At 48.6% G+C, this 16,093-nt stretch overlaps 1 protein-coding gene across 1 annotated transcript; it reads left to right on the top strand.

Moving 5' to 3' along the window:
- Positions 1-2,866: 2,866 nt before the first annotated feature.
- On the top strand, positions 2,867-11,282 carry SYP (synaptophysin; the record flags this gene model as incomplete). Its single annotated transcript, XM_079764342.1, has 6 exons — positions 2,867-3,470; positions 4,606-4,671; positions 5,803-5,927; positions 8,526-8,721; positions 9,395-9,586; positions 10,956-11,282. The coding sequence occupies exons 1-6, from the start codon at positions 3,453-3,455 to the stop codon at positions 11,280-11,282; spliced, it is 924 nt and encodes a 307-aa protein (XP_079620468.1). The 5' UTR covers positions 2,867-3,452.
- Between the last annotated feature and the right edge of the window lie 4,811 nt (positions 11,283-16,093).

Here is a 16,093-nt window from a genome sequence, read left to right on the forward strand (position 1 = left end):
GGGGTTTCTCATTTGTAAAATTTGTGTCAATTGAGCCAGTACTGAAATTTGATGAAAGCCAAAATTGGAGACTGGGACTCAGAATATACACTGAGTGGCCAGATTATTATGATCTCTGAATGCATAATAATCTGGCCACTCAGTGTATATCCTATATAATAAAAGGCTAATATGCAAATTGTCCCCTCGACCAGGAGTTCGACCAGCAGGCAGGCCGGCCAAACGCCCATGTCCCCTCCCCCTGGCCAAGCTGGCCGGACCCCACCCATGCACAAATTCATGCACCAGGCCTCTAAATTATATATATATACTGAGCGGCCAGATTATTATGTGTTCAGAGATCATAATAATCTGGCCACTCAGTGTTTTGTGGCTGGTGTATTGTGGGAACAGTAAGTCATAGGCAGGAAGTAGAGAGTGAAAAGCTGTTAAAGGATGAGGTAGGGAAGGCCACCTGAGGCCAGATGAGGCAGAGCCTTTCAATGCCAGGCCCCAAACGCTGGGACTTTTCCTAAAAGCAGTGGGGAGCCATGGAAGGGATTTGAGCTGGGTAGTGACATAGTTAACTTTGCATTTTAAATAGATGCTCGGATGACTGTGCTGAAAACAGAAGGGAAGGAAATAAGACCAAAGATGCTAAATTGGCAGGAACAATGGTTGTCTTAGCCAGGGAAGGTAGCAGAGGAGATGGTGAGAAGTGAGTGGATTCCAGAGATGTGTAGGAGGTAAAATGAAGCATTTATTTGGCCCTGTGCAAAACGCATTACAATGATTATCTTGTTTAACCAGTGCAATGACCTTATAAGTATAATTTTAAACATCTTACATGTCCAAAGTCATACAGAATATTAGAGCTTGGATTTAAATTCAAGCAACTGAATGTCAAGACCCATGCTCTTCTCCCCACCACCCCTGTAAGACAATAATTGAGAAGTATCCATTACATATTTGTGTGAATTTGAGTGTGTGTGTGTGTGTGTGTGTGTGTGTGTGTGTTTAAAAAATAGGTATACATTCAGACAATTCAAAATTCAAAAGGTACAAAAGGATATACAATGAAAAATCCCTCTTCCCTCTGGAGGCAACCAGCATTATCAGGTATCTTTTATTTATTTTTTTAATTACTTTTTGATTATCAGGTATCTTTTATACATGTGTAGGATTCTGTATCTATAAGTTAGTGGCTAAGAGTAACAGATACTAGGGCCAGACTTCCTGGGTTCAAATCCTAGTTTTACCATTTACCAGCTGTGTGACCTTAGGAAAATTCTTTCACCTCTCTGCACTTTAGTTTATTCACCTGTCAAATGAATATAGTAGTAGCACCTGCCTCATAGGGTTGCTGTGAGGATTTAAATGAGTGATATAACTGAAGCTCTCAGAACAGTGCTTGACACAGAATAGACACAATTTAAAATGTTAGTTATTCTCTTTTTTTAAAAAAAATATTTATTTCAGAGAGGGAGAGAGAGGAGGAGAGCAATAGAGACATCAATAATGAGAGAGAATCATTGATCAGCTGCCTCCTGCACTTCCTACACTGGGGATCAAGCCTGCAACCTTGGCATGTGCCCTGACCAGGAATCAAACCATGACCTCCTGTTTCATAGGTCGATGTTCAACCACTGAGCAACGCCGGCCAGGCAGTTGTTCTCTTTATAATTATGATATAATCCTTCCCTTCTCTTTGTACACAATCTCCACACAGTTTGGCATGTTGCATGCCTCAACTAATTATCTCGGCGACCACGCCATATCACCACATTGAGGGTTTTTTGTTTTGTTTTGTTTTGTATTATTATTATTATTGTTATTATTATTATTTAATCCTTACCGAGGATATTTTCCATTGATTTTTAGAGAGAGTGGAAGAGATAGGGAAAGATAGAGAGAAATATTCATGTGAGAGAAACACATCGATTGGTTGCCTCCTACATGTGCCCCAACCAGGGCCGGGCTGGGGAGAAGCCTGCAACCAAGGTACATGCCCTTGACCAGAATCAAACCTAGAACCCTTCAGTCCGCAGGCCAACACTCTATCCACTGAGCCAAACCAGCTAGGGCTCCATATTGTTGTTTTTTATTGATTTGAGAGAGAGAGAGAGAGAGAGAGAGAGAGAGAGAGAGGAAGTAAGAGAAACACTGATTTGTTGTCCCACTCATTTATGCCTTCATTGGTTAATTCTTGTATGTGCCCTGACCAGGGATGGAACTAGCAATCTTGGCATAGGGATGATGCTCTAACCAACTGAGCTACCCAGCCAGGGCCCATATCTCTATACTTTTAATGATAGTTGTATAGTACTCCATTTTGTCATTGTATCAGGGTTTATTTGAATGGGCCACCAGTAATGAGCACTTTGGGAGTGTCCACTCTTATTATAAACAGTGCTGCAATATATCATCTTATACATACATCTTTTAGCACATATATGAATCTATCTGTGTAAATTCCTATAAGTATAAATGCTGAGCCAAACAGTATAAGGATTTGTTAGTTTGATAGATTTTGCCAAATTACCCTCCCCCTACAGAGGTTATGCCAACTTAACTTCCACTATCAACTGATGAGAATGTCCGTTTCTGGGCAACCTGCCAATATTGAGCATTATTGAACTTGTTTATATTCACCACCCTCAAAGATGAAAAACAGTATCTTAGGAGTTTTTATAGGTATTTCTTTTGTATGAGTAAGGTTGAGCATCTTAAATTCCAACTGTATTTGTCCATTGGATGTTATTACATGGCAATCACCATTGCCTTTGGTAGGCCTAGTGTTAGTAGCACGAAGGAGGGGTATTCCAATTAAGAGTGGGCTGGGGAATAAACAGGATGTAAAGTGTAGAATTAGAGTAGGCAAGAATTTTAAGAGGAAGAGAGAAATAGGGAAGATGGTTGGAAGGGGGAAGGGTTTTAAGATGTGCTTAAAATGCAGATGAGAAGAAACCCTCAAGACCTTGAACTATGTTTAAATTTCAGGGACTTTGGGCACTGCCAATTACTAGCTGGACAACTTTGTGCAAGTCACTGAACCTCTCTGGGGGCACGTTCTTATCTGTAAAAATGGAGCTAATAGTCCCTACCACATACATAGGGCTGTTGTAAGGATTAAATGAGTGAACACATTTAACAAACTCAATAAAGGGCCTAGTAAAATGTGATACTGCAGGACCTAACGGTCCTCCTCTCCCCACACCTCTACCTGTGTTTTCAGACATAGATCTTCCTTAAGCATTCACAGGGTTCCAGCCTCGGGGCTGGAATGGCCGCCAGCTACTTCAGCTTGGATGATATGCGCAAGCGCAGGTGGCCAATGAGGTGGGGGCACGAGGGGAGGAGCTGTGGCTGTCTGGGCTGTTCTGACGATTGCGCGTACCCCCTCCCCCGCTGCACCCGCCCTTGCTAGCAGGCTCCTCCCGCCCCCTGCATTGCTGAAGCTGCTGCTGGCCGACATGGACGTGGTGAATCAGGTACGCGTTCCAGCACCGCGGACAGAGCCCGCTGCAGCCGGGCCTCCCCAGCCTGGGTTGCAGAGGATCCACCGACTTTGAGAGGTGGTGACCAGGGTCCTGGCAGCAGACACCCAGCCCCCGATGCTGGGACTGGGGTCTGCAGCAGACGAGGGGAGGAAGAGGGAGGTGGAGAAAAAGAGTGCGCCCTTTGCCGCAGTGAGGGCTGTCCTTACTGCCGCAGCGGGGGGCCGCCACTAGGTTCCTTGCAGGAGGAAAACGGAGTCTTGGGGCTAGGGTACAACAAGGGGGAGGGGAGGGGAGAGTAGAAGGAAGATGGGGGTGCTGCGGATGAGCCAGGAAATAGAGCGACAGAAGGCGTGAGGGCGGGGGATGGGGGGGAGGGCTGACAGCTGCCCCTCCCAAACAGAGACGTTACCCCGGTAGAAAACCACTCCTTCCCCCAGACCAGACCAAGGAGGTCAATCTGGTTTTGCCTGTCCAAAAACCCTAGTCTCCCGCCCCCGCCCCCCCCCCGAATATATCCAGTGAAGCCATGTCCCAGCCCCCCCATCTTAACCAGCCTAGACCCTTTGCCATCTCACTCTTCTTCAACACATTAGAACCTCGCCCCTCTCTAACCAGTACCAACCCCTCCCCATCCTCATCACCTCAGACCCCCCATTACCACCATCTGACTCATGTTTACCGCAGCAGACCCCTCCCCCACCCTAGCCAACCTGACTCTCTCTCTCTGTTATGACTCACCTTCACCACTCAGGACCCCCTCCCCCACTCTAACGAACCCCGACTCTTTCCTCACTCACTCCACCCTATCCCTTTCTCCATCTGACTCACCTTTACCATTTCAGACCTTCTCCCCTTCACTAACTCATCCTGACTTTACCCCATCTTCCTTACCCAACCCCCTCTGCCATCTATCTCCCCATCTCCCCAGGGTCTTCTCTCAGAGAATGTGTGCCCACACTTTCCCTGAAGTGTCACTTTCTCCTTCTCACCCCCTCTCCAAACAAATGTCCTCAATCCCTCTTGGAGGTCACATGCCCTATCCCCAGGGGTCATCATCTGGTGGCACCCCTCACCTCCCTCTCCATCCCCAACAACCCCATCCCCTCCCCACCGTTTCTCTCCTCAGCTGGTGGCTGGGGGCCAGTTCCAGGTGGTCAAGGAGCCCCTTGGCTTTGTGAAAGTGCTGCAATGGGTGAGTGTGGTCTGGGCCATGGGGAGAGAGAGGGAGGCAGGTAGTGGGATATGGAAGAGCAGGGGTGCAGTTGGGGTGGGGAGCAACAAATGGATGGTTGGATTGGGGGTAGAAGGGGGATAGTGGTATTGTACTCCAGGGTAAAGTCCCTGGGGCTTGAGGCCAGAGAATGGATGGGCTGTGAAGTGATGTCACACAAGGCCAAGGGTACCCCCGTTGTGAAGTGGAAGACTGTGACGTCCTATCTCCTCTCCTGAGGTGAGAGAGAGGCAGGGGAGGTGGAGCTTGAAGCCGGTTGCTGTGGGAAAGATGCGAAGCCAGGAGAAAACCCGAGACAGTGAAAAAGATAGAGAATGAGAGATAGGGAATGATGGAGATAGAGACTGAAATTCTGAGAAAAAAGAGATACAGAGAGAGGAGACAAACAGAAAGAGACAGAAAAGAGAGACAGAAAGATGCACAGAGAACAGAGATGCAAAGAGAAATAGACACAAGAAGAGAGGCGGAGACTGAAAATGGGGTGGGGGAGAAAAAGAGACAGAGAAAAAGAGAGGCTAATACATAGAGAAAGAGAGGCACAAGGGAGACAGAGAGAACACTATACAGAGACTGAGAGAGACAGCAGGGAGATATAGAAAGACTGAGAAACAGAAAGACGTATAGAGAGACATGCATTCACACACAGAGAAGGGGGAAGACAGAGACAGAGATACTGGAGTGGCAGAGAAACAGAGATACAAAAAGACATCTGAGAAAGACAAAAACACATAAAGAGAGAGATACCGAGAGAAATAGAGACGGAGAGAAATAGAGACGAAGAGAACAGAGACAGATAGAAATACAGAGAGAGACATAGAAATAGAGAGACTGAGACAGAAGAGAGAGAGAAGGAGGGGGTCAGAGCATTGAGAGGTACAGAAAGACAGAGACATCAGGAGAAAGACAGGAAGAGACAGCCACACCCCTCTAATCAGCTTGTCCTTGGGTCTGATGAGCCCTGATTAGGGGGTGGGGGCGGGGACCGGTCCATCTGCTGTTGCCTGTGCTGGGCCCTGATCTGTCCAGACGAGGGCACCCCCATCCCAGGTGCACACAGGCTCACCATGGCTATCCCCATCCCTGCTGCCCAAGGTCTTTGCCATCTTCGCCTTTGCCACATGCGGCAGTTACAGTGGGGAGCTCCAGCTGAGCGTGGATTGTGCCAACAAGACCCACAGTCTCCTCAACATCGAGGTTGAATTCGAGTACCCCTTCAGGTGTGCCCCCACCCAAGCCCCTCCCTGGGACCCCAACAGACCTGGGAGAGGATGGGGGTGGGGTGGGACCTGCCAACATCTCCTCCCCAGTGGCTCCTACCCAGACCCTACCTCAGGACACTGTACCCGGTCAGGTCACTACACATGCACTGAGCACCTACCTTGTGCCAGGCACTGCTCTAGGCCTCTATGACATGTGGTGAGCAAGACAGGCATAGGCTGTTGCCCTCTGACTCTGCTCTAGTGAAAGGGAGCAGGAAACGGGCAACAAAAAAGGTTCAAAAGCAAAAGTATCTATAGCCTTAACACAGTATGTATTCAACTAATGTTAGCTGCTATTCATTCCCATTCCTTCATTTCATACACATGTTTCTGCGAATCTGATCTATGCCAGGTACTGATCAAAGTGCTGGGGACATAACAGTGAACAAAACAGACCAAGCTCCCTACCCTCATGGAGCCAATAGTATAACAAATTAATTAATAAAGAGAATAATTGCAGATTGGGAGAAATTCAAGGAAAGGATCCTCATGCAGGGTTTTAGGATAGAGAATAATGAGGGGGTGCTGTTTAGCTCCAGGGAATGATTCAACTCCATTAAACAATTCTGATATTTATTGAGCTCAAGGAAATGTTTCCCTCCCGACTGGCAGGGAGACAGAGACCCAGAGACACCATTTCAATAGAGGCTTCAGAGGCTTTCCTCCACTACTTGGACAAATCATGTAACTGCTCTGGATCTCAATTTCCTCATCTATAAAATGGGATGATAATCACAGGATTATGGTGAACATTAAATGAATTAATACTTATAAAGTGTTTAGCACAGTGCCAGGCACACAATCAGCACTCCATATGTATTTGCTAACAGAAGGAAAATAAATAAGTTCAAGGGACTCAAGAAAGAGGTCATTAATTGAGTTGGAAATTGGAGGGGGGGTGAGCACTTAAACGGAGGCTCAGGAGATCACCCAGGGTGAGAGAACAGGAAAGCCTAGCACAGGCCCTGCGCAATGGTAGAAAGAAAAGGAGGTGCCAGGGAGGTGTGGCCTGAGAGGCTGGGGAGCAACCAAGGATCCAACAGTCCACGGAAGCCAAGGAAGAAAGTTTGGGAAAGGAGGGGGAGTTGGCAGCATGGGATAGTGCTGAGCGCAGGCCCTTTGAGAAGTCAGAAGACCACAAAAATCTGCAGTCACTCCCCCAACACCTCCCATGCCTAGGACCTCGGGTCCTGAGGATCTGCCCTTTACCCACAAGTCTCCCAGGAAAAATTCTGTGCCATGGGTCCCCCTGACCAACTCACCACCATCCCAATACCCCCCCAAGGGCCTTTCATCCCCCCTTGGACATCCCCACTCCCAACCCAGCATACTAGAAACCCAGCAACCCAAACCCAGATTTAACTCCTCGTTCCCAACATCTAGCAGCTGCACAATCTTGAGCAAGTGACTTAACCTTGCTGAACCTCTGTTTGTTCATCTGTAAAATGGGTATAATAATGCCTGCTTTAGTGAACTGCAGGAGGAGGACCATCAGATGAGGCATTTATGCAAAATAGTAGGGGATCAATAAGTGTAAGCCTTGGGATCTTTGCTACACAAGGACACTGGCACAATTGGCTCAGTCTCAGGATCCTGCATCCCAATCTGAAGTGAGAGCTCTATGACCTCACCACCACACACATGTCTCTCTATGACCCCCTCCTCCATCACACCACAAGAAAGGCCTTAGCTTCATATCCTCCCAATCAGCCCCTCCCTCCCTTAAATACACACATCATGTTCCAGGATCCCTTCTACCTTCCTGTCAGTCTGTCTCTTCCTATTTTGCAGTCTCTGAAGAAATGTAATGCATACATTTCTTTCTCTTGGGGACCTGAAGTAGGATGGAGAGAAGAATCAATATGATGTAGGGGGGAAATAAATGGTTCAGATCACAAGTCTGCTATTCCCTCGCCAGCTGTGTGCCTTTAGTTAAGTTAATGTACTACACTGAGCCTCTGTACATTTCATTAAATAGCCATTGATTGAGCACCTAGTATGTGACAGTTTCAGGCCCTGGAGACACAGCAGTGAATAAAACAAAGGGAAAATCCCAGCCTTCTTGTAATTACAGGAAAAAAAGAGAAAAATGGTATGTCAGTTGGGTTATCACTGCTACAGTGAAAAAAAATGGAGCAAAGAAGGGGGCTAAGGAGTGCTGGGAGGGAAGAGTTGAATTTAATTTTAAATAGTAAGATGAGGGAAGGATTCACTGAGAAGGGAACAACTGAGCAAAGCTTAAAGGAGATGAAGGGAGTAAGACATAAAGCTATCTAGAAGAGCATTCCAGTGCAAAGATCCTGGAACGGGAGGGTGCCTTGAATGTTCTCTGAGTAACCAAGTGGCCAAGGTGTCTCTGTTAAAATGAGAGATGCATAAAGCTTATTTCACGGGATGCTATGGGCAACCAATGAAATGTGACTGGTACACAGTAGGTGCTCTGTGAATGCTTATATCCTCCTCTTCCGGGGACCTTGTCAATAGCGGGGACTCATGACTAGGCAGGGGGGAGAGAATTCTTAAAGTCTGGGCCACACCTGCTACCTTTCTCTGCAGGCTGCACCAAGTGTACTTTGATGCACCCGACTGCAGAGGGGGCACGTCCAAAGTCTTCCTACTAGGGGACTACTCCTCATCAGCGGAATTCTTTGTCACCGTGGCCGTGTTTGCCTTCCTCTACTCCATGGGGGCTCTGGCCACCTACATCTTTCTGCAGAACAAGTACCGAGAAAACAACAAAGGGCCCGTGCTGGTGAGCCCCCACACCCACTTGTATGCAGGAGCCAGGGGACACAGAGCCTCGGGGAGCCAGTCATGTTCATGGGTCACACCAAATCCCAGACAGGCCCACATGCAAGCAGCCACCATAACAGCCACACATGCGACTGCTGCTGGTGCTGAACACTAAATCACAGAGTGACAGAGACACACTCACAGCCCACACAGCATCCCAGACAGGCCTACACCTGAAACCTGCTACCTCTCACACAACCACACAGTCTAGATCAAGGGAAGGAGCACACAGAGGCTCACTGTGACAGTCGTGCTTGTCATGCCACAGACACACTGATTCCTACACAGCCGTACTCATATACCCTCATCCCAGACACAAAATGACACATATTCCCACATTCAGACGAAAGTGGACACCGTACTTTTCACAGATTCGACAACCATCCTCCAGAATTCCCCCACACCCACACCCACATATCAACAATCACACGCCCACATCCTCTGTGTCACCCACAAGCCCAAGCTAGGAGGGCCACCTTCAAGTGAGTGCTGGGGAAAAGGCAGAGGAGAGAGAGACCTCTTCGGGGGGACCCCCCCTCTCCCAAGAAAGCCTGTGATCTGAGGAGGCCCCACAACCCAGCATGAAGCAGCCCACTCACAAGTGCCATCTTCCTCTCCCCTGCCCATCCTAGGACTTCCTGGCCACGGCAGTGTTTGCCTTCATGTGGCTGGTTTGCTCATCGGCATGGGCCAAGGGGCTGTCGGATGTGAAGATGGCCACGGACCCAGAGACCATTATCAAGGGGATACCTAGCTGCCACCAGAAGGAGAATACATGCAAGGAGATAAGAGACCCTGTGACCTCTGGCCTCAACACCTCCGTGGTGAGCCCTGGGAAGCTGGCTAAGTTGGCTGGGGAGGGAGGCTAGGTCACTTATAGTCTGGCATGGGATGTGGTAGAGAGAGAGAATAAGAGAATTCAGATACCCAGAGAAGGCATACCAACAACAGAGCCTTGAAGGATTAGATAGCAACTGTAACTACTGTGACACCACAAACTGTCCTCAAGAGGGGAACATGAGATCTTCTGTACAATTAAGTTTGGGAGACCTGGATCTCAGCCCCAGCCTCATCATGTAAAATCTCCAGCAACTCAGTACCCTCTGGAACCTTTTTTCTTTTTTAAGAAAAAATTTTTTATTGATTTCAGAGAGGAAGGCAGAGGGAGAGAGAGATAGAAACATCAGTGATGAGAATCATTGATTGGCTGCCTCCTACACCTACACGTCCCACACTAGGGGTTGAGCCCGCAACCTGAGCATGTGCCTGACAAGGAATCCAACCATGACCTCCTGGTTCATAGGTCCACGCTCAACCACTGAGTCATGCTGGCTGGGCAACATGTATTTGTTTTAACATAAAAGTATGTTTATATACTTTATAGATGTGCAATTATACATATATTTGTGTATACATATATATGCGCACTTACCCATCTATTAGTGGTACATTTACATATTTAATTGAAGTTTATGCTTAATATTTTACTATATCACAAATTTAGATTTTACTATATTTTATACATATACTAGAGGCCTGATGCACAAAATTCGTGCAAGAGTAGGCCTTCCTTCCCCCAGCTGCTGGCACCTGGACAGGGCTTCCGTCACAGCCCTGGCTTCGTCCAGAAGGTTGTCCAGTCTAATTAGCATATTATGCTTTTATTATTATAGATAAACGTGCATGTGTAACAGGTAAATATGCAAATATATAAACAAATGTATGCAATATTACTAGATCTCAACATCCCAGGAATCTGAATTCTTTTTTAATTATGTTTTTATTGATTGCAGATAGGAAGGGAGAGGGAGAGAGAGATAGAAACATCAATGAGAGAGATTCATTGATTGGCTTCCTCCTGCACACCCGCCACTGGGGATCCAGCCCGTAACCGGGCATGTGCCCTGACTGGGAATTGCACTGTGACCTTCTGGTTCATAGGTCGATGCCCAACCACTGAGCCATGCTGGTGGGCCCAGGAATCTGAATTCTAACACGCCCTACTCTCCCCGACCCCCAAGGTGGTTTTTCTGCACATTGACGTTCATGCGCTGGGACTCGGTGGTCTGGGTTTCTGAAACCACCACCCTTCAGAAGCCCGAGGATCCATGCCTGAAGCACACTGCCTCGAAGTTACCTGGGGCCGCCAAGGCAACGGGAGTGTGACGACAACCTGGCTTTATCTCCCCGCAGGTGTTCGGCTTCCTGAACCTGGTGCTCTGGTTCGGCAACCTGTGGTTTGTGTTCAAGGAGACAGGCTGGTCCGCCCCATTCCTACGCGCACCTCCTGGTGCCCCCGAGAAGCAACCGGCGCCCGGGGATGCCTACGGCGAGGCCGGCTATGGGCAGGGCCCTGGCGGGTACGGGCCCCAGGATTCCTACGGGCCTCAGGGCGGCTACCAGCCCGACTACGGGCAGCCCGCCGGGGGCACCGTTGGTGGCTATGGGCCTCAGGGCGACTACGGGCAGCAAGGCTATGGCCCTCAGGGTGCGCCCACCTCCTTCTCCAATCAAATGTAGTCTGGTGAGTGACGGGCGGGCGGTGCGACCAAGGAGGGTACCTGAAAGGAGATGGGCGGGTTAGGGAACCAATAAGAGTCCGTAGTAAATGGTACGTGAGACGCAGGCCAGACCAGTGAGGGTGGGAGTTACAAGCGAAGAGCGAAAACCTATCCAATGAATGGAAAGGAGGAGAGTGATGTTTGAAGATGGGAAGAATGAAGAGCCAATGGGAGAGGTAGAAGTGCAGCTCCGAGGGAAGGGAGGGGACAGAGAAACAGGCATAGCAACCAAAGAAAGTAGGGAATAGCAGAGGGACTAGCATAGTGGAGAATTAGCGGAGCATAGGAGCCGATCAGAGAAAAGGAAATTGTCTTAGAAATTATTGATAAGGCCAATAGATGATGAGAGTAAACTGGCTTGAATCATGACGGGAGGAGGTGATTCATCTGCCACCTCTCCCCAACTCTTCAGGTGGGGGAGGTGGTGAGGAATTGCAAAAAAGGAAAAAGGGGATGGAGTGGGGTCATTGGAAAGGTTTGCTGGCCTTCTTGCCCGACCTGAAAAGAAAAGTGAGATTTCCCTCATACATGAGGAGGGGAAGAAGGGGAGAAGAGGCAGGGTGGATGTCATGAGAGGGGAAAGGCAAGGATGTGGCAACACGTGGAGGAGGTAGCTTCTGGCACTTGGCCAGAATGGAAAGGGCAGGAAGCAGTTTCTTACGCATCCCACATCTAATTTCATCAAAAAAATCCTGTTGGCTCTACCTTCAAAATATAATCTATAATCTTCCCACTACTCACTGTCATCGCCCCCAGACATCTTATGTTTCCACCCCCATTCCCGTTCTGTTCTATTCACAGCATTGGGAGAGATCCCATTAAATCTTAAGTCAAGCCCTAGCTGGTTTGGCTCAGTGGATAGAGCATCACCCTGTAGACCTAAGGGTCCCAGGTTCAATTCTGGTCAAGGGCACATGCTCTGGTTACGGCTCGATCCCCGGTGGAGCGCATGTAGGAGGCAGCCAATCAAGGATTCTCTCTCCTCATAGAGATATTTCCATCTCTCTCTCTCGCTCTTCCTTCCTCTCTGAAATCAATAAAAATATTTTTTAAAAAGTCAGGCCACCTTCCTCCTGTGCTCAGAGCTCTACCAGGGCTCCAATATCACTCAGATTGAAAGCCAAATGCTTCACAGGGACCTACACAATCTAGCCCCTCCCCTCATTTCTCTGACCTCTCACCTCTTACCGCCCCCCCCCCCCCCCACCCACACACACACACTGTTCCAGCCACACTGGTCACCTCCATGTTCCAGGCACAATCCAACTTCAGGGCCTTACCTTGGTACTTGCTTTTCTATTGGAGTTTCACAACCACACACACTGATAACCTCACCTGGCCAGGTCCTTACAAGTCCCATATTTTACCTCTCTCATAGGACCCTGTGCTTTTCTTTACCACAGTTTGTAATTATTAGTTTGTATATCTTTTATTAATTTGAAAGAGAGATAGAGATAGATAGAGAGAGAGAGAGAGAGACATCCATTTGTTGTTCCACTCATTTATGCATTCATTGGTTGACTCTTGTATATGCCCTGACCTTGGATCAAACCTAAAACCTTGGCATATCAGGATGACATTCTAACCAACTGAGCTCCCCAACCAGGGCTTAGTTTATACCTTTTTTGGCTGTCTCTTCCACTGGACTAGGAAATGTAACCAAGACATATTCATGCTGTGCACATACCACTTACAGCACTACTAATGTTAAGACACATTTATTGAAAAAATAATAGCAACAACATAGAATGTCTTTTTATTCTTCTCTGCTCAGAATCTTCCCATGACTTACACCTCATCCAGAGTTAAAGCTGATGTCCTCACAACCTAGTCCTATGAGACCCCATTACCTACCTCTCTGACATCACCTCCCACCACTCTCCCTTGCTCATTTCACTCAGGCCCCATTGACTTCCTTGCTATACCTCAAAAACACTAAATGTAGCTCCACTCCCTGTACCCCCTGCTTGGGAATGCTCTCCCACCCCCTAGTTATCTGCATGGCTCATTCCTTCACCTCCTTAACTTCTTATTCCAATGTTACTTCTGTGGTCTTCTCTGACTACCCTACTTACTACAGCAACCTTCCTTCCCTTACTGGCACTCCTAAACCCCTCAGCCTGGTCTACATTTTGTTTTTCCATTTCACTTATCACCTTATGTTATACTAGATAACTATTTTATTTTAAATATATTTTTATTGATTTCAGAGAGGAAGGGAGAGGGAGAGAGAGCTAGAAACATCAATGATGAAAGAGAATCATTGATCAGCTGCTTCCTGTAAGCCCCCTACTGGGGATCAAGCCCGAAACCCAAGCATGTGCCCTTGACTGGAATCAAACCCAAGACCCTTCAGTCTGTAGGCCAACACCCTATCCACTGAGCCAAACCAGCTAGGGCTATACTAGATAACTTGATACATTACTAGAGGCCTAGTGCACGAAATTCGTGCACGGGGGGTGGGGGTCCCTCAGCCCAGCCTGCGCCCTCTCACAGCCCCAGAGCCCTCGGGGGATGTCCAACTGATGGCCTAGGCCCCACGGGAGCGGGCCTAAGCTGGCAGTCCGACATCCTTAGTGCTACCACGGAGGCAGGAGAGGCGCCCACCACCGCCGCTGCATTCACCAGCCATGAACCCGGCTTCTGGCTGAGTGGCGCTCCCCCTGTGGGAGCACACTGACCACCAGGGGGAAGCTCCTGCGTTGAGTGTCTGCTCCCTGGTGGGCAGTGAGCATCATAGTGACCAGTCGTTCTGCATTTTGGTCTATTTGCATATTAGCCTTTTATTATATAGGATGTTTATTGCTTAAAGTCTGTCTCCCCTGCTACAATGTAAGCTCCACAAAGATGAGAATCTTGGTTTGGCTCAATATAGATTATAACCAATATAGATTATAACAGTTCCCGTTAATGAACATCTTTGGGTTAGGGGAATGGGGACCATAATTTCTTTGGTGCCTTACCTAGTAGGGAAAAATATACCTTCCCAGTAGGAGCAGCTGGGATGAAACTGACTACAGGACTCTGAGTGAGAGAAAAAGGAAGAAAAGGCATATCAGACAGATGGTAAAGCCAGGGCAAAGGCATACCAGCCCAGCCCCTCCTGAAGGGCACCACCTGTGTCTGGACCCCTTCTCCTTTCTGTGTCTTTTGTCTCTACAGGTCAGTGCAGCCCAGGAGGACCCCATGGGTGGGCAAGAGCTCAGGAGAAGGCCTGCCCTCCCTGCTCACCCCTACATCCCAGGTCTCTGCCCCTCAAGCCAGGAGACCCTTAACTGTCTATATATATATATATATATATATATATATATATATATATATATATATGAAACATATAGATATCTATTTGTCTGTCTGAGCTCTGCCCCCACTCTGCTCCCCTTATACATTAGGGCCCCAATCTTTAGTGGGCCCCTCTCTTATCCTTAGCCCTTTCCTTGCATCTCTTGACCCCTCTCTGTTCCCTGGCCCTGTGCCCTGAGGTTGAGGAGGATTCTGAAAGAGGGACAGGGAAGAGACAGACCTTGGCTGTATGGGTAGGGTGGGCTTGACTTCAGAGTCTCTCCCTTCTCTCCCTCCCCTCCTCCCAACTCTGGCCTTGATTTCTCCAGCAATGTTTGAACAATGGCCATTACAGAAAATTCAACCCTGATTTGGGGGAGAAGGCAGATATTGGAGGGCTTGGGACTCAAGGTGGTCTTGGAGAGGAGCTCTGGGATGGAGGGGACTAGTAAGCAGGGAGGTTGGGTTCCAGACATACTAGAAGTGGAGTCCAAAGGAGAGGGGTGCCCTAGAGCATTCTGGAAAGGAGCTTGGAAGGAGACTGAGGGTGAGTTTCTACAAAGATCGCAGCATTGAGTGAAGCAGTGGGTGGGCCCCTGTGTGGTCAGGGCTTGTAGTAGGACTTGGTTCTATGGAAGGGGTGTGACTTGGGGGCCTGGGGACAGGGTTTGGAAGAATGCTGAGAGTTCTAGAGGAGGTGTGGCTTGAACCAGGCAGTGGGTGAAGCTCCAGAGTGGGTGGGTCTGGGATTGGGACCAGAGTCTACGGAAGGAGTGTGGCTTGGAACATTCAGGGGACTGAGTTTGACTCTAAAGCAGGAAGGCTGAAAGGGTGATTCAGTAATGGGCCACCCTTGGGGTGAGGGGCGTGGCCAGGATTCTAGATAGGGTGAGGCTTAGAATGGGGCATGCATGGTGGTTTCAGAGGGGACAGCCTGCCCCATCACCCCACAATGGAACAGTAAAGAATATATGTTTTAAAGTTGGGCAGGTTTGGTAGTGGCTAGGGCCTAAGGGATGTGTTTTGTTAGGGGTTGGGGGGCAATATCCCTCGCTAAGGCTAGGCCTGAGGGGGCCTAGGGAGAGCTGAGAGGTATGGCTTGAAGGGTAAGGGGTGGGATCCAGAGAGAGGCACCCACACATACCCTTCCTTGCCCACCCCCACGACAGCACAGTTAGGTAATCAGAGGACAGAGCTAATGGGCTTGTGGGGCCAGCCTACCCCTCTCCCCCTTTCTCCTACCTCCTCCCTCCCTCCACACCCCACCCGTCCTGGGATGGTTGGAGATCCGGTCTGGAGCCCCTATCCTACACCTTCTGCTGTGTCTGTGATGTCGGTAGTGCCTGTGACCGTGTGTTGCCATTTTGTCTGGCTGTGGCCCTTCTCCCTCCCCTTCGGACCCCCACCCTTTCCCTTGCCCTTCGGTATTGTTTGAAGACTCCCTCCCAGAGGAAGAACACATATGATTCATTATCCTCCCCGAAATAA

Source organism: Cnephaeus nilssonii (genome assembly GCF_951640355.1).
Source record: "Cnephaeus nilssonii genome assembly, chromosome: X".
In the NCBI taxonomy this organism is placed as follows: domain Eukaryota; kingdom Metazoa; phylum Chordata; class Mammalia; order Chiroptera; family Vespertilionidae; genus Cnephaeus; species Cnephaeus nilssonii.